Source organism: Pieris rapae, chromosome Z (genome assembly GCF_905147795.1).
Source record: "Pieris rapae chromosome Z, ilPieRapa1.1, whole genome shotgun sequence".
NCBI classification, from domain to species: domain Eukaryota; kingdom Metazoa; phylum Arthropoda; class Insecta; order Lepidoptera; family Pieridae; genus Pieris; species Pieris rapae.
The window spans coordinates 9135919-9160973 of record NC_059534.1 but is presented as its reverse complement, the minus strand read 5'-3'; the positions used below and the strand labels follow the sequence as shown (position 1 = coordinate 9160973).

Sequence of the window (25055 nt, the reverse complement as noted above, 5' to 3'; positions counted from 1 at the left end):
GAAAACGCAAGTACCAGTTTGTTTTCCGTTGTCTTAGTACTTACGTACGTTTGACACGCAATGTTTAGCTAATTGCAACCGTTGAAAGTGCATACAAAGTATAATATAAAGAAGTAAAAAAAAGTTGTACTGTGCTATATAATTACCTCTTTCTGTAAAACTTTATATAGATATGATGAAGAGTGACATACCCGGCTATATCGTAGACTCAAACGCAAGAGTACATCAGAATTGTTCTCGATTTTGACATTCGGAAGTCGTAGTTCGTGCTATCGTTTCTGAATACCACATCGAAAGTTGAAGCATTATATGATATAAACGATTTTTGGAGTTGTATTATAAACAGTCTTTTACTTTTTGACGAAAAGAAGAACCCAAAAATTAAGATCGGTTATGCAATACGGTGTACAAATGATGATTCGAAACGAAAGAAAGAAAAAAAGCGTAAAATTTTACAAAACATAAAACGGTTGTTTAGTTCATAAAAAAAGAACATTAGCCTACTAGATACTATGAATTCTTGTGTCGTGGACAGGAAATTCTCTTACAATTGACATATTAACGGTATTTGACATCAGATTAAAACTGCGTAAATTAACAATATAAATAAATCCCTTTTGGCTGATCCTTGAAAAATTATAAAAAAAATAACATTTTATTGAACTGCCACAGTTATTTGTCTATGAAGACACGTATAATATGCGTTAAATTATCACATACTCTTTTCATTACCGTATATTAACAGGTACCGTATACCGTAGTATTCATAGCAAAAAGATGCGTACTGGGGCCACGTGTTGCGCCATGACCGCTCATTAATTATGACGGATATAAAAACCGACGAGTGGGTGTAAGAGAAATATCATAACATGGTAAAGTTTGGGAGTCGACGGGTAATAATTGCGACTGCGAAATAATTGCATATCGCGCAAGACAAGATACTATGTACAAGCTTCACGAGTGATCAACAGTAATAGAGAAGCACCAAAAGAAGAAGATTATATACGTATATAATATCGTATATTTAGTGCTGCAAGCAGTTTTATTATAGCCGAAATCTTTCAAGTTACGCGACGCAATTTAAAATGCCTTTTATAACAAACGGGCAGGACGCTAGCCTGATGTTATAAAAGGTCTAGCCTGATGTACTATACGATACTTGGCACTTACACAGCCAGAAACGCAAGTGCGTTGTCGGCCTTTTAAGAATTGCCACACTATTTTCGTGAAGGCCTCATTGTTAGGTAGAAGATTTAAACAATTAATGAAGTATTTCCGAACCAATTCGACTTAGGGTCCTTCAAGAAAAGAGTGTACCAATTCTTAAAAGGCCGGCAACGCACTCGCGAGCTCTGGCATTGAGAGTGTCCATGGGCGGCGGTATCACTTAACATCTGGCGAGCCTTCTGCCCGTTTGCACCCAGTTCTATAAAAAAAATTGACCTACTGTCCATCTTTTGTAATCTATGAATCACCGAGTTCTTTGTTTCTGTCTTAAAAACGAGATATAAAGCGTTAATTCAGTTCCCTCAGTTTTTTACTCTCGTCTAGGCTACGGTGTGAGGCAATAATTTATAAAAAAACAATGACTCAACATGAACTAGGACAGTCATTTAAGTGCAAACTTGGGTATAATGTTAACGCTTTAGTAAACAGAAATGGAAATTGCCGTGGGAAAGGCGAGTAGCATTAGGAAGTGTCACCTCGGACACGTGTGTCCGCTAACCGTTCAACTACCCGCATTATTTTTCCCCAAGAACCGGTAATTTTAATGTAATTCTAAACTTAAGTGCAGCTGCGCCACACTCCGCTGAATATCTTCGATGGCGAATTAATTTCTTGCGCATCAAAACGCACTTTGAATTTTTAATCCCACCGCCCCAGTGAAATGCGAAGCGCCATTGCAATAACATTTCTATTCGATTTCACCCCGGAGGCATTCGCACGAACAACGTAAAATCAAATACCTGATTATTCTTCTCCAGATTTCAAGCGAGCTCCAACAAGTCGACAAGAGCAAGGTCCTGGATGGTCTCATGAGACTCACTTGGGGTGCTTGCGACAGTGGATAGGCCTATGCCTATGTGAGGCAGCTTGTCAAAGTCACACAAAAAGGGGAAAAATAGTGTTACGGCGAAGCACGGCCCTAATATTTTTTTTTTTATAGAACCGGGGGCAAACGGGCAGGAGGCTCACCTGATGTTAAGTGATACCGCCGCCCATGGACACTCTCAATGCCAGAGGGCTCGCGAGTGCGTTGCCGACCTTTTAAGAATTGGTACGCTCTTTTCTTGAAGGACCCTAAGTCGAATTGGTTCGGAAATACTTCAGTCGGCAGCTGGTTCCACAAAGTGGTGGTGCGCGGCAAAAACTGCCTAGAAAAACGCGCAGTTGTGGAACGGTGGACGTCGAGGTGATACGGGTGGAATTTCGTATTCTGCCTCGACGTCCGATGATGAAACTCAGCTGCAGGTATTAATCCGAACAACTCCTCAGATAATATAGAGAAATGAACGCCTACGCCAATAAAACAAATAAAATGGGGATTTGTGAATGTAACCTTACTTCTAATATTTCGTTGTATTGCGACGCTGATGAGCTGTGCAAGAAAAGCGCTGTTCTGAAAACAACCAGCCAGAGACGGCGTTACCCATTACGAGGCTCCGGGCTATTCTGTACGAGGCCCTATGTCCTTTGTGAAACGTGTGTGATGCGAAGGTCTGGTTTAGATATTGCCATGTTACTACATAATGAAATGTTCAATTATTGAAATAAAGTTTTTTTAAATAAGTTATCTAACTTTATTTTAATTGAATATCGTGCTAAAACCTTTATAAGTCATTAATGATCACATTCAAAAGTTTTAAATTTAAAATTCGATATTTTTAAAAAATCGTTTTTTGAGGCCCCTGAAAGAACGAGGCACCGGGTGATAGCCCTGTCCGCAACCCTCTAAGGCCTCCGCTGCAACCAGCCTAAACCTCAACTAGCACCTTTGCACTTGTACCCAAAGAACATTACTCGAAATGGAATATAAATGTTGGATGAAACTCCACCAACAAGCTTTTTTAATAAAAAGGTTCAATAACTTTTGAAAGTTGGTTAATATTTAGCAATACGGAAATACAGTACTATACAAACAATTAAATAAAGGGACCGACAACTGGCGGCCTTATCGCTTTCTGAGCGATCTCTTCCACACTCAAGAAAGAAAATCAAATCAATTACATAAGGTGGGCGCAAGAAGTACAAACTGCATAGAACATACAATTACTTATACAAAATAATGGAAAGCAAAGCAATCAAAATACGGGGGCTGTCTCATACTCATTTATTGATGTAAAAAATTTGAGAAACAATACAATTTTATTATTATTATTATAATCAAATCAATTGTAAACAGTCAATATCAGTAATAAAAAACACAGATGTATCATGAATCAATCATAATGATTATCTATTTCATATAGCTTATAAACGTTTATAATGCAGTATTTATAGATATTCTCCTGAGAACCAACTACAGTTTCATAAGCCTGTATATTTTAAAAACCGTTGACACTGAAATAAATGGCCTCTTAAAGTTTCAGACGCATATCTTGTCACAAAAACTGGTGACCAGTTGTGATTAGCTGATTTTCTAAAGAAACGTGTTGCATTATTGACTATTGTTAACATAAGTGCTCGTATAAATGCAATGACTGCACTTCGAATGATGTTCGTCGGCGCAAAACCTGCATCTTAAGCCTTCACGAGAGAGCTTAAATTGTCATACATTTTTCATAGATTTTTTTTCCACATATAATCACGTTCGTGAATGGTCGCCTTAAAGAATTATAAGGGCTATGTTTAAATATTTCTTGTTTATAAGAACTACGGAATGTATGTAATAAAATATTAATTTTTGCGTGTACCAACCTACTTGTTCGTTTATTGGAAATATGTACGTTGGCATTTTTAGCAGTAAGTTTGTAAGCGAGCTTTTTTGTTATAATTTATTACACCTAATGTGGCAGTTTAACACTAATTACTCATAAAATATTTATTGTTTTAATTAAGAAAATTTACAGTATTTATTGATTTATATTTTCTGTTAATATTAAGTTAAATCTCAATCAGACTTAAATTAATTACATTTTTTAATAATTAAGAGCCTATCTTTAAAATGCTTCTTAGATTGTTTATCCGTGATTCTACTATCGGATGGATAAAGCTGGACGAGGCTTTATCCGTGAAGGAGTTTCAATAATACTGAAGGAAGTTAAGTACAACGAGTAAAAGCATCAATCCATTACAAAGATTGGAAATAAGTTGGCTTTATTCTTCTTATCAAGCTTTTCTTCAAGGAAACTATAAAACTAGATTTTCAAATGAAACTGCGTTTCTTTAGGCTAATACAAAAAGCAAATATAATATCTATATTAATAATGTTTTGATCGTTGAATTTACGATGAAAATGTTATCAGTGTGTGAACACTTGAAATTCAGTTTGATGTCGTGAATTATTCATTACTTTTCTTTACCTTTAATTCCTCAAGAGAGTAATGTTTTTTTGGTACATGTTTTACTCTGATGCTCAGTAAAACCTGGCAAATACAATAGCACAACATAGTGGGCACGCAATGGTTTTGCCTCGCTGAGTTCCAATTGAAAAACCTCTGTCGTTTCATGACATATGCCAGGGGTCACAAACTTTGAATCAATATAAATGTTTAATCTTTTATATTGAAACACTGCAGTGCTTTAAACCATTTTTGTCAAAAATAAACTCAAGGCACTGTTGGAGCTCCTGATATAGCTATTGTAACATAAAGATGAGATGAAGAGATTAGAAAGAGTGGACCATTCAATGAATTGAGTCCGAAAATTTTTTTTTCAAACAATTTATTTTGTGTGTAATGGATGATTATAATGTTAATATGTTCTTGTCAACTACTTAAAAGTAATAGAAAACGTTCAGAACATTGCAAGGAACCTTTATTTTTTGAGGCAACTTTAAAATTGTTCATGATAACCTTAGTACATTCACCGCGTTATATCTATTGAGTTTAATGATAAATATCTCAATAACAATTCAAACGGAATTGGAAATTCAAATGATATCAAAGACAATAAAATATGTCATGACTTAAGATGCTCCTAGTTTAAAGGTAATATGGGAAATACTTAAAATTTTACCCTAAAGCTGCTAGAGTAGTGATTTTTTTCAACCCAAAGGTTTGCCTTTCCTGACATAGGCCCATGCATGTATTGTTCTCGTAATTCCACGGCAAAGGTGACTTCGACAAGTTGTTTATGAACAAATATACTAAAAAACAGTAGCAACCATCTGAATACCTTTTATTTGTGATTGTAATTTTTTGCTTCTCTTCTTTAATATCATTTATATGAATATAAACGGTGATATTTCGAAGCAGTATAGATTTTCTTATGAAATAACGAATGAAATTCAGCTTATTAAAAATTATCCGTATTAAATGTTAATTTTAAAATCTTCATTATATCTTCATCTTCTACGAAACCTATTTTAAGGCTATATTTTAAAGCATACGGGTCACTTTGAATGATGGGATAACCGCCGCCCATGGACACCTGCAACGAGGGGCTTACGAGTTATGTGCCAGCCGCTAAAGAGTAGGACTCAGTATAGTGGTAAAAATACCTTTATAATTTACAATTAGTTCACATTGCAACATTTTTTGTATACAAAAGTGGGATTGAAAATGGATTTAATGAGATGTCATTTGGGTTATTAGCGAGTAATTTGTAAAATAATCAATAAAAAGAATGTATTGTAAGTTTAAAATACTCTGGTTTCGTCTTGTTATATATTCCAGTGTATTAAGTATTAAGTGAAGATATTTAACTGAGCTCAACAAAATAACAGAATGGGCATCTAACGAGACCTTACCCTACTACTACTACTACTTACCTACCCAATATGAGATCCTATCGAACAGGAACTGGATTTGAAGAAATATAAGACAGACAGATGTACCCCCCCCCCCCCTTTTCCTTTTCAGCAGAAGTGAGGAAAGCTGTCAATTTATAATTTCTGTTGACGTAATTATTTTAAGCGAATTTGTTCAGAACCATAGAGAGTTCTTAGACATTCTTCTTGATCACTTAAATCCCTCCAGTTAAGCGTCTCTTTTGAAATTACAGGACTTTAACTCATACATATTATTTTCTAACCTCAGCGATCATTAATTATTTACATTAGTTGTAAGTCGCTAACTCGTAAAGCCTATGCTTCATTAGTTACGCAGACGGTAAACGGAATGTGTAAAAAATACATGATGTAATTATGGTACATTGTTTTAATTACGAGAACATTTTTTACCCAACTGTGCTTGATGTCCGAACAAAAACATTGGTATGCAAAGTTTCGTTTTTCCATGCAAGTGTTCATATATAAAAACGCGTCTTAATGATAAGGACACAAAAATAATACCGTTTCATTTTACGTAAATGTATTTATTGATTTACATTAATCACGCGAGCATACTCAAAAAACATGAATGATTTGCATTATGTAGTAAATGTAATTATGATATAACTATCCTCTGAATGCCTGACTAGTATATTATTACAAAATAAGGAAGACCATCCGATAATGAAAACTCAGCTGCATATATTAGTCCAAACAACTCCTCTGAACACTATCCATGGTAAATGCGGTACAAAGGGAGTTTTTATAGCGTAAATACGCAAACTTGTGTGTTCTTGGGGTTAAATTGGACTACATTTATTCCACTCAAGATTGAGACTCCACGTAACTGGAGAAGAAGGATGAATGGAAGTGGGCCACCAGAATTTGGTCACCAAGGACTATGACGAGATAGTACATGTACTGGAAAGGCGCGTCCAGACTGAAGCCTTCTCCGGAGTAAAATTTCCTTGGACAGAAAGCTCAAGTCCCCGAAGGGTAGTTAGTTACTCGCCAAATCTGGCAATATGCTCGTGAGCGTGGATTTTGGAGTTGGACCCCCTAACATTTGTGGACTTTCCACGGCGAATGTAAAAAAGGATGCCTTTATTTGGTTTGCTCCGTTTGCTACTACTACTTACTACTAAGGTACGACGCCAGAATTTGGTTCAAAGACTTTAGTTAAAAAAGATTCCTTCCTTCCTTTTATATAAGAATCACCGAACCATACACACCAAATTATATACCATGGCGGTGGAACCTAAGCGAAAAAATACTTGCATTTATTTCCGAAAATGTTTTTTTGCCAATAGTTAATAACTTGTTATATCAAAATGCTTTATTCGTAAACAGGACTTAGTTATTTAACTAGTGGACGACTAAACCAATATGATTATGATTATGATTAATTACAAGGTTTTATTAATGAGGTACATGAGTCTTAGTTCGTCCTAGTTGTATGATAGCTATAAACATCAGTTATAGATAGAGAGGCGATGCTATGTTTAAAGACTTATCTTCACTTGCCTTATAAACGACAAATCGTCTATAAGATAATAACTCATGTTAGACATAGGTTCACGTAAATGTCTTCGGACCACTGGTAATTATCCGCTCTAGCGATCTTGCACAATAAAAAATTCCTACCAATAAAGTATTTACAGTACACATACAAGCTTCTTACTAAATAATTAGCGGTTACTTAACTTTATTATGACGTTTTGTTTCAATATGTCAAGCATGAGCGATAGTTAACCTTTATATTTATATTTAATAATCGTTCTACTAAAGGTTTGGGAAACTGATACTATATTATGTAAATGAAGATCGACCTTTTATTAGAGTATAAACTCTAAAATTTTATAGAACAGGGGAAAGGCATGAGGCTCATCTGATGTTAAGTGATACCGGGACCATGGGCATTTTCAACGCCGGAAGGCTCACGAATGCGTTAGCAGCTTTTTATAATTACTGCACTCTTTTCTTGAAGGACCTCTCAGTCGAACTGATTCGCAATTACATTAGAGGTTAGCTGGTTCGACATAGTGCGTAGTAAAGCTTCCTAAAATAACGCTCAGTTTTGGAACGATGGACGTCTAGGTGGTGATGAAGTGAAATCTCGATTAATGATTAGGGGCAATAAAGAATAAAAATTATTTCCACTTTATGACATTATAGATAAAGTCAGATATGTTTTTGTTTTATTACTATAACGTCATTTCCAAGATAAATAAACAAGGCAGAATATTATCTTATTCTTTTTCTAGTATTTAAGTTATAGGGGAGAAATATATTTTAAAAGCGCTTATGAATCTGGATAAAAATATGACGAAATAGACGTGAGGTCAAGCGAGGGTTTAGTGCCTGAAGTAATTATGTGATAAAAAAACTGACTTTCGACAAATACAATGGAGTTACTAACCCAGGTGTCCCGCATACTCCGAACTAGCGATTTTAAAAATATATTTTATATAGACCAAGATCGTAAGATAAGCAACGACTCGCCAATTACATCTGGACACCCGTCACAAATAAAAATAAAATTTATGACCAATGTAATGCATTTTAAAAAACTTTTTATATTAAAGCCATAATATGTCGTCAAATAACACTTCATAATTTAAATCAGCTTAAATATCAGGTGTTAGACGTTAATGGTTTTAAAGGAGACAAGTTTTACTCAAATTATTTAATTTTTTTCTTTATTTTACAAAATTATATAGTATATTACAATATGTTACATTAGAAAACCGCTGTGGTTTGTATTAATGTAACCATAGCAGTCTTGTTTATAAAAACCTAAGCGATTATCCGCTATATATATAAAAGAACTTAATATTCAAAACTTAAAATAAAACGATGTTAATTGAAAATACAACGCCCCTCAAGTTTCTCACAAAATGTTGGTAAAAAAAACTTGCCGTTTTCGGTTCGCGTAACGAACGATAGCGAACACACTTTGTTAAACACTTTCCAACCTTATTCATTGCAAATATATTCTAATGTGATTGTTCGTGTGAAATTCGCCTGGCTTTTAAAACACTGGTAAGTATTGTTTTAATTATTGTAAACTTTCTTTTGTCGTTGTTACAATTAAGTATTCATATTTGGCTACATTTATTTTAACATAGTAATGTATAAAGAATGCAGGTGTAAATAAACAGTATCTATATAATGTATTATTTTTATTATTATTATATAGATACTTTTTTATTATTATATAAGGCGTCTTACTATTCATGTAGTTTTTAGTTAACATAAATTATATACAACTAAAAATAGTTATACTAAACATACAGCCATAGATGGAATACACATTATATACATAGACTTAATAGATTGCGATCATATATTAAGATTTATGATGTCGATGGAAAAATATAAGAATATTATTCGATAAAATTTTATTTTAGAATTGCTACTGGTGTGCGTTGAATCACATCATCAAAGTTTAATATAAAATTATAAACACTTAAAAGAGTAATAAAACGAAGATAGATTTACGACTAACTGGTGCTTTCTTTTGTCGAGTTCCACGTCATTATTAAAATAAGAATATATAGATAAACATCAAAGCAAACGAATATTTAAATTGAAATCAACGTTTAAATTGCAAAAGGTTCAAAACAGGTTTCATTTGTAATTTTTTCTTACCAGCTTTAAAAGTGACTCTACCGTGAAGAGATAGAGTCGATAGATTGAATTTAATTATTGTATATTAGTGTAATATTAATTATTTAATATATGCAGTAGATATATATTATCATACATAGTTATATTTTGTAGTGAACAGTTATTGTTACAAACGGATTTCAATTTAACATTTGAACACATAAGAAAATAAACTAAATTAAGTCCGATCAGTGATTATTTGTTTTCAAGTATGTATGATCTGTATGTTCGTATGTATGCAAGAATCGCTTTGATGAAAAATTAATTCCAAACATATACAAAAGGCCTCATATTTATTTATCTGTCTCTTGGACATTTGAGATACACATAATATCAGTTTGCTCACGATATTGTCCTTCGCCGTATGAGTGAGTTTTAAATCCTCATAGAAATGTATTTTGGTGATAGTCATGGTTCAAACGAGCTCAGCCGGACGCCTCAGCCACTCAGACACTGCTGTAGACATTATAAGCAAATCATATTCATTGCATAATATAGTTGTCTTTGAGCACCTCAAAAATTAAAATGTTGTTCAAGCCTTTTTTATGCGAAAGAAGTTAGCGGGTGGGTTTTGTTTAACACTTTGATTCAAGCAATTCCCGCCACCCATGGAGACATATAACGCTGGGGACTAGCGGCTATGCCGAAAGTATGCAGTCTATCGGTTTGGAAATACCTATGGCAGTTAGTTCCACAAAGATGTGGTGTGCGGCGGAAAGTGCCTTAAAAGCGCAGCCTTCTGGAACGCCAGGCGTCGAGATGGAAAGGATGGAATTTATAAGTGCTTCTCGCACATTCTATAAATACCTATCAATGGAATATTTTTGAATTCAATGAGTTAAATACTTAAAATATTGCTCTTCAGTAATTACGTTCAGTGATATATAATTATTAGATTCGGAAATCGTAGCTATGATTATAATCTAAAACATTTACATTAATTATATCATTTACAAGCTGTAAGAGATAGACATTACATTTAAATCATATTTTATAGAAAATTATTCATATAAATTAATTGGCAAATTACCTTAATAGAAGATAGAATATAGTGAAGGAACGGTGCTGCGAAATTCAATTATTAGTTAAGGATTGGTTTAAGAATGCATCGGGCAGTGACCTTTGCCTTTCGTTTGGTCTGTGGTAGACTTTAATTGATGACTTAAATAATATAAAAAAAAATATTAATGCTTAATAAGCTGCTCTAAGCACAGTGAAATTATTGTAAGTTGCACTATTTATGAAATATTACAAAATTAAAAATTAGTTGAAAAAATGATGATTTTTTACAAAATTTTAGCAGAAGAAATTAACCTAACCCAACAAATCACACAAAGACATATTTTCAAAAATCAATCCAACTGGTTATATTAACATCTCTAATGAATAGTAAAAATATGATGAAATATGATATAATACATTTAACTTAGCTGTAATAATAAAATTTGCAAAAAAAATAGTAAAATTAATTTAGCATAGTAACCATCGGTAAATACTTTTATATTTAGTGACGAAAATATCAAATCTGGGTCTACCAGGTGCTTACTTATATTAAAAGTAAACGTTATCAATAAATCGTTATCAATAAAAAACCTAGAAAAATATAATTACATTGAAATTAATTATCAATTTCTTAGAACACAAATCCCGTTTTTAAATATTTGTATACACAGTTGTAAACTCATTATTAGGTAGATAGAGCGCTCTGTAAGAAAATTTTCCAATGCATTTTTTACTAACATACCCTGGGAATTTAACGTATGATTCCATGTAGAATTTCTATTAAAGTGGAGAAGTTATTTTAATACTACTATTACTTTAACTACACATTAGGACCGATGTTATCGTATTAGTTGCCTTTACTAACTTCTGATTTGTTTAAGAAAATTATATTGTATCACGAAAATATTTTGTTGCTAATGCTTTTGATAAGTGTGATTGGCCTCTATGAAAATAGCTTATAAGTACGAAAATGTGAACTAGTTTCAATAAATATAAATTAAAGTATGATTACTGTAGCAGTGAAACTTTAATGCTGGCACTTCCTCGCTAATTACATATAGATCATACAGCGAGCAAATATAATATTATAATGAATATTCATTCCCGATACTTTTACGGGCCAACTCTGAAGTATAAATGTATTAAATTATTCCATTATTAATTTTCAACAGATTCAAAATTAATTAATACAACAACAATATAAGACTTATAATTATTAAAATGTCTAATTATCCTGTAGAATATATATATAATAATATATCTTTTACCTAGAATGATTGATGGTAGATATTTGCCCTTGTATTACTAACACAAAACTCCAATAGGTGAATTTTTTGGTAAAACTTCTCAAATACTAATTACATATATATATAATTCATTTAAAAATAATTTCAATACAAAGTAAAGGAATCCTTAACCTTGTCTTCGTCTAAAGCCGAAGTCTTAACCCGTGTCGTAATAGGATTGCTCTACCATTGCTTGAAATAAACGTAACATGTCAAATTTTTTACTAGCCAGGTTTATTTAAATTCACGCTAATATGTGCTCTATTGTTATTGACTTATGAATGCATATCACGCAGCAATTGATTCAAATGAGCATAGTTTAATCAATTAAATTCAAATACTAATATTATAAACAATAAGTGAGATTTAAAGTTATTAAAATATATTATGTTGTGCCTTATAAATGCTACATAAAAATTTCAGTTAAAAAAGTGCAATTGTATTTTTAGTTTTTATGGATATATTTCAAATAAACCAATTTTTAAGTTTGTAGAGACCATCGGTTCGTAGATTCGAAATTCAGTAGTAATGAATTAATATTACAAAATCGCACAGGCTATACACATATTTCTTAAACAATTTGTTATTTCAATAGGTCTGTTAAAATTCTTTTGTCGAGCTGTAGTTGGCTGTTGGAGCTATATTAATAAATCACTCCTAACTTGGAGTGGAGGTTATCATTATCCAGATTCTTTTAATTAATCCGTAATTGGAGTTCAGATATAGGGAATATAAATAATAAATTATCAATCACTTGAATAACCTATAAAAATGGTTTAATAAAATAATGTGATAGTCCAGTAAAAAATAAGAATATTAGTAATTTAAGGTCGCCTTGAGTTGGCTTTCTGTTTTTTGTCTAATAGTAACATATGATTAATTAAAAAATAAGACTCACTATTAATAATGACTTAATTAATACATAATTTTGAAATCTTATTAGAAACTCACTGAGAGGTGAGTTCTTTTTCAGGTTATTATTATTTTTAAATATTATTTTTTTGAGTTGATAGATATAAATACAGCAAATCACAAGATGGTTGCACTTACATCTTGCTGATGAAAGAAGTCATCTTGAGCGTCCTCATTGGAACACCCCATGTCCTGCAGAAGGGGGGTCACGTGTCTCTCCCAGTCATCCATTATGTCAAATCGGCCAAACAAGCCAAAACACACCTCAATCTTCACTGACGAGCCATCCTCGCTCGGTCCGTGGGCTTTCGCGCCAAAAACTTTTCACCGAAATTGGCGGGAAACAGTTCGCGACACAATTGTCACAGAGTGTGAGCGAGAAAAACGTTGAGCGGGCTTCTCACGTGCCCGCTGCTTAGTGCGCGCATTCACAAGCGTATAAAAGTTGTAGATGTTAGTACGGAATCAGTGTTGCGAGGTGCGGGATTCCGGCCGCCCGTCGACGCGACCGGAACAGGAGTGCGTGGTCTCTGCAAGGCAAAACGCCCTCTGCGTCGCGCCGCCTCGCGTCCCTCCCTCTCTGGCCTCTCTGATGCGCATCACTCTGTCCCTCTCTATCGGTTCGGCGCCTCACGCCTCCCATGGGCGGCAGCGATTTCCCGCCGTCAGCGGCCGCAACATGGCCGTACCTCCGCTAATCGCTCACCAACGTATGACCATCACCATCACCAGCATGATGAAGGTTCACAAGGATCTTTACAATACCAACATATAATCAAAGGCATCTTCTAGAATGTCCTATGAAATATTTATGAGAAAGATCTTGAAAGTTTTTCATGAACCCAACAGACAATTTTCCTATGATTTTTATTAACTATGTGTAATGTGTCCAAATTATTTCATAATAAATCTCGTACATAATATTAAAAATAAATATTCATTATCTATCAATTAACATACTCACATTTCTTAGTGGTAAAACATTTTCAACCTCGAGGTCGTGTGTTCGAGTCGTTGCTGTCTCCTTTTTAATGATGAATGAAAACAACCCAGAACTAGCAGACAAATTGGTGTTATTGGCATTTGACGAGTCGATTTACTAAATCTTTCATACCACATATCAGCAACTAGAAGCTACGTATATTGAAACTTTTATTGCTTTAGAGAAATTTATCTTTAACAAATAGTCAAGCATTAATTCATTATCCTTCTTTGAAATGGCTTTAAAAGCTTGCTATAGTATATACCAAAAATACGCCTGATAAAGCCTCTATTTCAATAAATTACCTATGCTCTGTGGTGCCACCTGCATTATATTGGGTTTTGCGTGATGTGTTTTAAACAGCTTACCTCGGTAAAGCGACTTTTAAATACTTTTCTTCTGATAAACACATAATATATCACAGTACATCACACTTCTCTGTGGTCACTTTCCATATACACGATATAGATTTGGATAATATTATCGAAATTTTAATAAGAATCCCTTACATTTTTTTTAAATTCTCTATAACTTACGTTCAGAGATAATATAAAATTCTAATGATAAAAGAATGTATGGATCAAAATTTTAGAGTTTTTTTTATATATTTAATAATAAAATATTTTTTCGTAAATTTGTGATTTTTTCGTTAAGTAAATAGGGTTAGAAATATGTTTGCTTAATGTTAAACGTGAATTTAATTATTAGTGACTATATATATGAATAAATTCGGAGCTAATCAATAACTAATTAGTATTTTTTATTTAACGTATAAAAAGTTAATTAATTCCGTTTAATATGATCCGGGGTTCCCCTCAGTAATGTTAAATTGAGTAGGTAACTTTGATAATACAAATTTATTCCATGTTCATTAAATGACTTCGTAATGTCAGTAATTCTATATCATCCCGAAAGGGAAAAGTCATTTTTTTATATTATTCAACATAATCTATACTTTTTAATTCTGTAATTTTTGGTTATCAGAATCATGGCCATAGTCTGTAGCCCTTACTAAGAAAAAATTAAATTGATAACTTAGGTAGCGATGCAATCTTTTTTAACTACAGGGAGTAATTTTAAATAAAGTGTTTTCAGCTATCAAAAACACGAAATATTAGAAGAACTGTTAGAAGTGGCTCAAAGCCATATTATTTTGTATATACTCCGAATACTACAACTAATGACACGAGTAACTTATGAAGGAACAGACAAAAATTAAGAGAATTTGTGAAATTATCGAAAATGTGAAAATTTTAATTTAGAGAAGTAAAAAAGTATTTACCGTACTCTTAACCTAGTATGAGTAATAATAATAATACAATATATACTAAATATTTCTTCTCTAAATTATTTTTTTAATGAAATTTATATAACTTCTCTAAATTAAATATTTTAATTTTTTCTCTTAATTCTCTTAATTTTTAAATATATACAAAATATTTTCCTATTATTATTACTAATACTAGGTATTATTAATAATTTATATTTAGTAACAATAATAAAAAATCGATAAATCGTAAATTTAATAAAAGTTTGTTCCCTGTGACAGTGCTTATGCTCGCATTTTCTCGCTATTACAATATATACTCGTTGAGCGAGAAAAGCAGCAGTTCTGTCATCACCAGTACTACCTACTAGGCGCCTTTATAAATTTCTAATCCAAAGGAAACAACATCAAAGTTAATAAAATTAATATACCTGATATTACTCTCTGTTTGTGATGAATGCAATATCGTATTGACGTATACAAATATAAGATAAAACTTGTACCATGTTCTAAGGTTCTAAAATCCATTTTAATACTCCAAATTGTGCTATACGTATAATTTTGTAAGGTTTTCAGGTTTCTGTATCTATTCGCATGGCAAGTCGGTGACCTGACCCTGACAGAGTAAGGTAAGTTTCACATGCCACAAATTTTCATCACATACATAATGAAATATCTTTATTATTTTACTTTACCATATTTTGTTTGGAACGCAATTTGGCAGCGAAATTCCATCTCGAAGACTGCACAATATATAACTAACTATTCTAAATAGAGTAAATAAGATATGATTGCGTTAGTCAAACTACTTAGGTTTACGAACGTATTTTTGTTCGTTGAGTGACCTGAAAAAAAAATTATTTTGTATATGACTTTGTTATTATTAGCATTCGTGATTAAAGTCTCCTATTAGTAGTTTTGTAAAGTAATAAAGAGTACTCATTCATATTACAGTTTCGATCGATAAACACATTCGAGTCCATAAGTGAGAATATTTTTTTTTACATAAACATTTTAGTTAATTTCTTTGCTCCAAATGTAAGAACAATTTTCTTACATAGCACTATTTAAACGAACGATATGTTATTTGATGCTACTTATTTAAAATATCCATGTATTCCGTGGAACTAATATTCAAATTTGCTTTTAATTCATTAATTAGCTTTTCCATGTCATCTGTGCACGGTTTATGGTGTAGTTTTGAATTTGATTCACTCCTTGCATCTTGTATAGTTAAAGATTACGTCTCAAGAATTTTTCTTACATGTACAATAAAGCACGATCAAGCTTTTAAAATACTTATTTTATCAACTTCTTAAAACCTAAAAACCCCATTATGTATGTACAAATATTTATATTAATCGACGTTTCAAATTTCAGCCGTCTCCAGTATATGTTTAAATATATGTCATATGTTTTCTATTAGTGCTTATGTTATAGATAATATTCTTCCTTTAACAAGTTATCAGCTTTTTTATCTTGGATATTTGTTGATTTTTGGAACTAGGAAGAAAATAGCAACTAGGAAAGTTGCTATTTTCTTGTATTTATTGAACACAAATGTAGAGGAAATGTTATGTATGAATGGGAAATGACTGGTCTCTATGGAAACCTCACAATTACCACTACGCTAACATGTATGAAAAATCAAAAAATATTTTTTAACGGTTTATTTAAATATATTCGCTTATTATAGGATTTAACAAAATATATACCAATGAATCTTTTTTAAAAAAAAAAATTAGGTTACTGGCGCGTACTCAACGCCAATCTTTTAAATTGCATAAGATTTTTTCACAAATATTTGACATAAATAAGACATAAATAAGAGCTTCACCTCTATCAGCAAATATTTTTACGGAGCGGTATCTATAAACTATCTCCTAGAACCTCTTCCTTTATACGTTACCTTACCCAAATTTACCCTAAGAGGTAAGTTTGTAGGAACTTTTGGAACACTGAAGGACCCCTGAAAATTAATCATTTAATAATGAAGTATTTGATTGTTATTAATTATTGTCTTTAAATATCTACTTAGTAATAATTGCTAAATATCTAATAATGAACGTGAGAAAACATTAACATTTTTTTTGCTATACTGCGTTTATGTATACGTCGCTCTTTGTGAGGGTATAGACCGAGAGCATATAACCGGATTTAGGTAATGCATGTTTCGGCTATTTCAGGAAGCGAGCACATTAGTTTCTTATTAGCAAACTTTTAGGACGCGTCTTACCTATGAGCAGAAACTTTTGATCCACGTTGTGGACTTCAACTTTAACAAGAATTAGACATTTAACTTTTAATTGGACGCTTGTTAGGTTCACAACTTCATTCGCTAAGTGTTTAACTATGTTATGCATTTCGGTATAATGGACTTGTTGTTCGTCTCGATAGAGCTACACCAAAATATATATATATATATATATATATATATATATATATACGTGTAGTCTGCAATAATTTATACAGCATACAGCACATTATATCGCGTTTCGTTTTTTTTTATAGAACCGGGGGCAAACGGGCAGGAGGCTCACCTGATGTTAAGTGATACCGCCGCCCATGGACACTCTCAATGCCAGGGGCGTCGCGAGTGCGTTGCCGACCTTTTAAGAATTGGTACGCTCTTTTCTTGAAGGACCCTAAGTCGAATTGGTTCGGGAATACTTCAGCCGACAGCTGGTTCCACAAAGTGGTGGTGCGCGGCAAAAACTGCCTAGAAAAACGCGCAGTTGTGGAACGGTGGACGTCGAGGTGATACGGGTGGAATTTCGTATTCTGCCTCGACGTTCGATGATGAAACTCAGCTGCAGGGTTAGTTTCCGTAAATATAGTTATTTAAGAGGTTATACTAATTAATGACGGGCCATTTATATTTAAAGTTTTCTGGTAAATAGATTATCTTAAATAGGACGTTAATCTTCATAGTTATTGTATTTTAGTATTGATTCAAAAATCCAAACTTTACGTGTTATGACGCTAATACATTTCACTCGGTTTTATTCCTATCATCTATGTACGGAATCACAATTTCTACTATATTACTTGCCAATACTAAATTTGACATTTTGAAAAAAGAAAATAGAAATGCTTCATGACTGCGATCTTGTTATTACAGGAATTGTATGTAAGTAGTGTGGTGGCCGAACCGCAATCTTTTGATGGTGGTAATGAACTTACGGCTATCTTATACTTAATATTTATTACCATAGAAAGTAGAAATTATAGATCACATAGTCATTATTAATTTTTTGGTACAAAGGAAAAACTTGTAAACATATTTTTTTTAATTGATAATCACTAAAACTACAAGATACATCCTCACCAACATACTTAGTAGGAAGGTTTATTTATAAAAAAGCGTGTATGGTAATAACATTCAAATAAAATCATATATACAGTGTTGAACAATATACTTATAGGTAATATACAATCTAAAGAAAGATATTATGGACTAAATGTAGCACAGAAGTTTAAAATAACTCAAACTCTGTACACCGGAGATATGGTCTGGTGCGACAATGGAACTATATTGGAGAAACATCATATTTTATATAAAGGAAGGCTTTTCGTTCAAGTTATATGAACTTAAAAAATTATAAATACGTGTACGTGTTTGTGGAAATAATAAACGTAAAACGGAACGTGGCCTATAGTTGTAGCTGTCAGTAGCGATGACAATTAACCACATGAAGTTTTTGTAACGTTACATTGTTTTGATTATCGCTGAAAAGTTGAACAAACTTAGTTTATCTTGAGTAGTATTACTTTATATTTTTTGGTGTAATAAAGTGTGATTCATGTATATATATTAATCATAAAAATGAATACGCCGGCGGAGTTAAGTTTCGAAGAAATATTAAAATTTATGTTGGCACATAATGGCAAGGTTACAAATCACGATCTTGTTAAACATTTTAAAGTGTTTCTAATGAACCCAAATATGAGAGGTACGTAATTTTAGACTTTCTTACATCCTAATGATTCAAGGTCATAGGTAGTGTTTTAACAAATTGCAATAATATTATGAATTGTATATTAGCTCCTAGTACATAACATCACATTTTAGCTCTTTCTATATTTAATATTATATAATATTATGTATTTAACACCTGAAAGTCTACATTTTCACATCACACGTCACATCACTAAAAGTTGGATTATGTTTGTAATGTTTTGTAAATAAAGTATAAATTGTTTCAGATGAAGCTAGAAATACATTTAAAAAGCATGTAAATACTTTGGCCATTATTAAAACTCAAAACAATGAGAAATGGTTGATCTTGAAGAAGAAATATTTTCCAAGTAATTTGAAAGAAAATGAAAATGAAACCAAAACAGCTGCACCTGTGTCTCAATTGACTGAGGAAGGTGAAGAAACACCTGAAGAGCCTCCAGCTAGACCTCCTCTGCCATTACTTAATCAGGATTTTAATATGCTTGGATCCATTTTGCCAGCACATGACCCTATAGTGGAAGAGCCCGCTTACCAAAAATCACCTGTTGTTACCCCTCAAAATGCATCACAAGAAAGTTTAATAGAGGATGTGCCACCAAAGGTACATCCTCGTAGGAAATCAGAAAAAAGTTTAATTGAAAAAAGTTCAAGAAACTTTTATGCAAATCCCCAAATCTCAAATAATGAAACAATTGATATGAATGAAACACCAACTCTAACTTCTTCTCAAAGTGACAGCATGCTTGTGGACAGTGAGCAAAAAATATCAGTAAAGGAAAGAAAACAAATGTTTAATAGAATGGCTTCTGAGAGTGATGTGTTGAAATCCAATAAGTCTGGAAACAATACCTCGGTAAGTAACTGTAATTTTTCTCATTTATACACACATATTGTGGTACATTCATGTTTCAGATTCATAAATGATTTTTAAATTATGTAAGTTATCCTATAATTTAGCCTTTTTTGCCAGAAAGCTGTCCAGCAAATAAGTGTGATATACAACTTAGTTGTGTACTAGGTTAACAACATACTTATGAAATGACTTTAGTCTGTACCACATTGTCTTTAAAAAAATATTAATATCAGTAAGTTTTTAAAACCTAAAACTGTTGTGAATTTTAGAAATTATTTTGTTGTTACTATTTGCTTTATAGTTTAATAATTACGCTAGTGCTTGCTTAAGTTTAAATTTATACATACAAACAAATATCTAAATAACATCTATATATATTAATTATTAATCTTCAAACTACTTTAATCATTTATTATTGTTATTATTTATCACACATAAATATTGAGAAAATTTGCCATTATAGAGTTGTTACGTTTTACAATGTTAGCTATATATATTAATACAATCTGTTTTGCCCAATCACACGAATAGTCTATTTATTTCAGATGCCATGTTATTAAGGTTTTTTCTGACCTATTTTGATTGCTAAAAAGGTGCTATTTTAATTGGTCACACATTTTAAATGATGTTACTTAATTCAATGTACATATGATTCTTGATTATTTTTTGTTTAGTTATATGTGAAAAGTAAGCCCCATAGGCTTTATACTATGAAGAAAGCTAGTTTTAAATCAAATATATATTAGCCTGTTTTTAATCCCATGTGTCACCAACGTGATCTAAATTTTAGTATGTATTGATTTAAATTTTTTTCTAATATAGTTATATTAGTCAGGAAATAGTTTCTTCTAAAAAAAAAAAATTTGAAAAGCAAGCATGTGTATATTAGGTTAATGGTGTAGTTAGCAAAATTCTTGTAGTTAAACTTTAAATGTAAATTTATTTGTATAGCTATTTTTAGCTAACAACTTGCAGCTGTGAGGAGTATGGACTTAAACATATATCTAGGCAATTTTAGTACCTATTGATGTGTTTGTAGTTTGCATTGCGGTAGGAAAGGCCAGTATTAAAACATACAACCAGTCATTTCTTTGGTCATAATTATACCTTTTTAAACTCTAGCATGTTTAAAACTAGGCGTTTCATTATCTCGAGTATAAATCGATAACGATAAATGTGCGTGTAAATGAATGAAAATTCTTAGCACTGTGTGCTGTAAGATTCTTCATACAAATACTTATAATATAAATGTACATATTATTATAACGTAAAATTATTTCCTTGCGACAAGTTGGACTTCTAATTACAAAGTTAACAAACCGTCTCCGTGTTTCAAATAAAACGTTAAATTATTCCCCCTATTTTTAAAAGTCGAAGGATCTAATCGTCTTTTAATTAGCACTTTCACTCACATTGTTATGTAGCATTTACTTACGTAATTATTACTTTGTACGAGGGCTAATTACGAAAATTTTGGGCCTCAATATCTTAGTAATGCGCACCTGTTTGCCGGCTGTATAAAAATATTTTTGACCCTAACAATGTGATAACGACAAACCTCGTTATTAAATGATTTAACCAAGTGTCTGTCAAGAAAGTGTTTCATTATACTTGACTGGTATTAAATTTGTTGGGGTGCGGCGTGGTGATAATCTTGTTATAATTTTGTTTAAGTATTACGGTTTAGTAGCAATAAAATAATATTTATATAAAAATATAAGTAATAAAAAACTTTTCACAGTAAATAAATGATTTATCAGGAGTTGCGTACTTCGCCGCTCTAGCTAACTGCTTTTAGCTGTTACTAGAGATGTAGCAAAATATTCTTTTATTATTTATCCTAACTATAAAAGTTAGTTACTTCAAATATAATATGCTAAATAAACACAAAACATTCAATTTTTGTCAAAGTAATTTGAGGTTTATAGGGTAGTATTCAGAGTTAAGAGTAAGTGAGTGTGATAATCGTATTTATGAGGGCTTTTTATCTGTACCGACACGTATATACTATGGCTAGTTACTGCGATGACGTCATACCCTGAAATGTGCTGACGAAGTTATTCCGGCGCAAAAGGTCAGCCAGTAGAGTATGAGCCACACCTTCTCTTTACCACAAATCTTACCCACACAGCATTTATGAATGAGGAACTTAGAGTTGCCATCTTTATATTGAATACGTTACTTATAAAACATATTGTGAAGTTCTACAACGTTGTAAAAGAAGTGATAATTATATATCATTTCTTTGTGGTCCTCTAGTCTCTTATTATCGAAATGACCTTTTTTATAAATGAATGTCTTTATAAAATTGACTCCTGTTTGCAATTCCCACTTTATAATTATGTAATTACTGTCATCGAAGAACAAGATCATCAAGACGGTAGATTAGGACGAGTTCGGTAAATAGCCAACGGCGTAACCCAGAAAACAATGTACGATCTTTTTTTTTTTTTTTTTTTTTTTCTAGAGCGCATCGTGCAATCAGTCTTCTGACTATGAGCAGATGAGTTGTAGGAAGACTGACGGGTGGAGACATTCCTCAATAGGAATATCTACCATAATAATATTAGCTCAGACAATGTTGCCGAGCTCAAGGGTTCTTCGTCTTTTGAGACGGCTTATACACTCGGGTAGGGTGAGTTGAACAGCTAGGTGGTTAGGATGGTTTTCCAGCCTAGTCTTGTACTTCTGGGCGTACAATTTTATTTCTGCTTTAACTGTAGGTATGCCCAGGTGTTCATGTACTTCAGCGTTTTTAATAAACCACGGCGAGTTGCTTATTTGTTTAAGGATGTAATTTTGTGTTCTTTGAATTTTAGTTTTATTAGAGTCGCATGTTGCTCCCCACAATTGTATTCCGTAGGTCCACACGGGTTTTATAACAGAATTGTAAATAAGGAGTTTGTTGTCGATGGACAATTTCGAGTTTCTACCCAATAACCAGTGCAGCCTCTTGTATTTCAAGTTTATTTCAAGCCGTTTTGCCTCGATATGCCTTTGCCATGTCAACCTACGGTCCAGGTGCAGTCCAAGATATTTGACTGTATCACTTTGAGGCAGCTCCCTTCCTCCTAGGTTGACAGGCGGGCATGTCCTTCTTCCCAGAGCGAATGTCACCTGCACTGACTTGCCCGTGTTTACCCCGATTCTCCATTTATCGAACCAGTTGCTTATTTCATTTAGGCTTCGCTGGAGCTTTAACGTGGCTTCTTCCGGTTGTTTACTCGAAGCCAGGATTGCGGTATCGTCTGCATAGGTTGCAATATTGACGCCAGGGGTACATGGTAGATCTGAGGTATATATGGTGTACAGCACTGGACCAAGTACAGAGCCCTGAGGTACCCCTGCAAGTATATCATGAAAGCCTGATGTACAATCCATCTCTTTCACTTGGAATATTCTATCGGTGATATAAGACTCTAGGATTCCATAGTAACTATGAGGCAGAAGTGACTTGATCTTGCATAAGAGCCCCTTGTGCCATACCCGATCGAATGCCTGATGAACGTCCAGAAAAGCTGAGGAGCAGTACTCTTTTAGCTCGAGGCTATTGCTTATGAATTTACACACCCTGTGAGTTTGTTCAATGGTGCCATGTTGTGCTCTAAACCCGAATTGGTGATCTGGAGTTACAGAATTTTCATTCATAGCTTGCAAGAGTCGTCGTAGTAATATCTTTTCTAGTACTTTAGAGACAATCGGGAGAAGACTTATAGGTCGGTAAGATGAGACTTCATGTGGCGATTTCCCGGGCTTATGGACCATAATCACTTGAGAAACCTTCCATAGCGCTGGAAAGTATCCAACACTTATAATCCGGTTGAAAAGGGTTGTCAAGTAGGTTATAGCCTTACGAGGCAATTCGGAAAGAACCTTTTTGTCAATGAGGTCGAAACCTGGTGCCTTTCTATTCTCCATTTGTTGTATAGTTCTTTGTACCTCCCTTGGTGTTACAGTCTTCAAGGGCAAATCCAATTGGAAATCCTGCTGGAGAATATCATCTATTTCTGCTTCATCCGACCCTGGAGTGGCTTCGTTTGGTACAAATACTTTAGCTAGATGGTCAGCAAAAGCATTTGCTTTTTCTAGTTTAGATCTAGCCCACTTGCTTCTATCTAGACGTATAGGTGGTTTAGGGTTTGTTGGTTGATTTAGATTTTTGCATGCCTTCCAGAGAGAGTAGTCGGTGTCTTTTGTAGCTGTTAACGACTTCAGGTTTTCCTCAATAGTAGCATCTAGATTATCTTTTATAGCCTGTTTAAGGTGTTTAGCGTAGATGTTTAGTGCTGTTTTGTCAGCGGGATGACGACTATTGTGCCACACTCTACGTAATCTTCTCTTCTCTAGGATCATGCCCTGAATTTCGTGGGGTACAGAGAGCTGTCTGGTGTTTTTCCGACCCACTTCCTCAGAACTCCTCCAGCATGCATCCTGCACCACCCTCGTAAATGCCAAGACTGCCTCATCTATTTCCTCCTCATTCTTTAGTGAAATCCGCAGAAGTAGGGCGTCCTCAACGAGTTCACGAAACATTTGCCAATTTGTTCTATTGTTATACAGTACTAGTTTCCGTTGGCACTCCAGGACGTTGGTACTAATAGTTAATATCACTGGGATGTGGGCTGAAGAACCATCGAGAAAGCCATCAATGTGATGAAAGAGTCGTGAGAGACCCTTCATTAGAAAGAAGTCCAGGACATCAGGCAATCTTCCAGGGTCGCTTGGCCAGTGGGTAGGCTCGGGGGTGGAGATTGTTGTTAAGTGGTTTTTATCAACGCATTTTTTAAGTTCTCTACCTCGCGTGGTAATCAATCTCGACCCCCAATGCAGATGCTTTGAATTCCAATCTCCACCTGCTATGAACCTTGGACCGAGACTGTTTATATATGTGGTGAAGTGTTTCTCAGTTATAGCGTGCTTTGGAGGACAATAAGCCGAGGAGATACAGAAATTCCCATTTTCATCCTGTATATTTATTGAGGTGGCTTGAATGAATTCAGATCGAAATTGTGGGAGTTCATAATGTTCTATGGATGATCTAATTATAATAGCAGTGCCTCCATGTGCAGTGCCATCGGGATGATTTGTTGAATACACGTTATAGTTTTGTATATGAATTTGGCTGTTCGATGTAAGGTGCGCCTCAGAAATAAGCAAGACATCCAGATTATGCATTTTTAGTAGGATTTCA

The 25055-nt window shown here is 33.4% G+C and overlaps 2 protein-coding genes across 2 annotated transcripts in view; one reads left to right on the top strand and one right to left on the bottom strand.

The window, feature by feature from the left end:
* LOC110999043 (homeobox protein caupolican) overlaps nucleotides 1-13317 on the bottom strand; it is an 83086-nt gene extending 69769 nt beyond the window's left edge. The window contains exon 1 of the mRNA XM_022267921.2: nucleotides 12940-13317. Coding sequence (XP_022123613.1) covers nucleotides 12940-13032 — 93 coding nt within the window. The 5' untranslated portion in view covers nucleotides 13033-13317. The remainder of the gene's footprint in view (nucleotides 1-12939) is intronic.
* A 5438-nt stretch (nucleotides 13318-18755) lies between these two features.
* The window catches only part of LOC110999038 (ankyrin repeat domain-containing protein SOWAHC), a 53564-nt gene continuing 47264 nt past the window's right edge, over nucleotides 18756-25055 (top strand). The window contains exons 1-2 of the mRNA XM_045634071.1: nucleotides 18756-19003; nucleotides 19257-19864. Of these exons, the coding sequence (XP_045490027.1) occupies nucleotides 18877-19003; nucleotides 19257-19864 (735 nt within the window). The 5' untranslated portion in view covers nucleotides 18756-18876. The remainder of the gene's footprint in view (nucleotides 19004-19256; nucleotides 19865-25055) is intronic.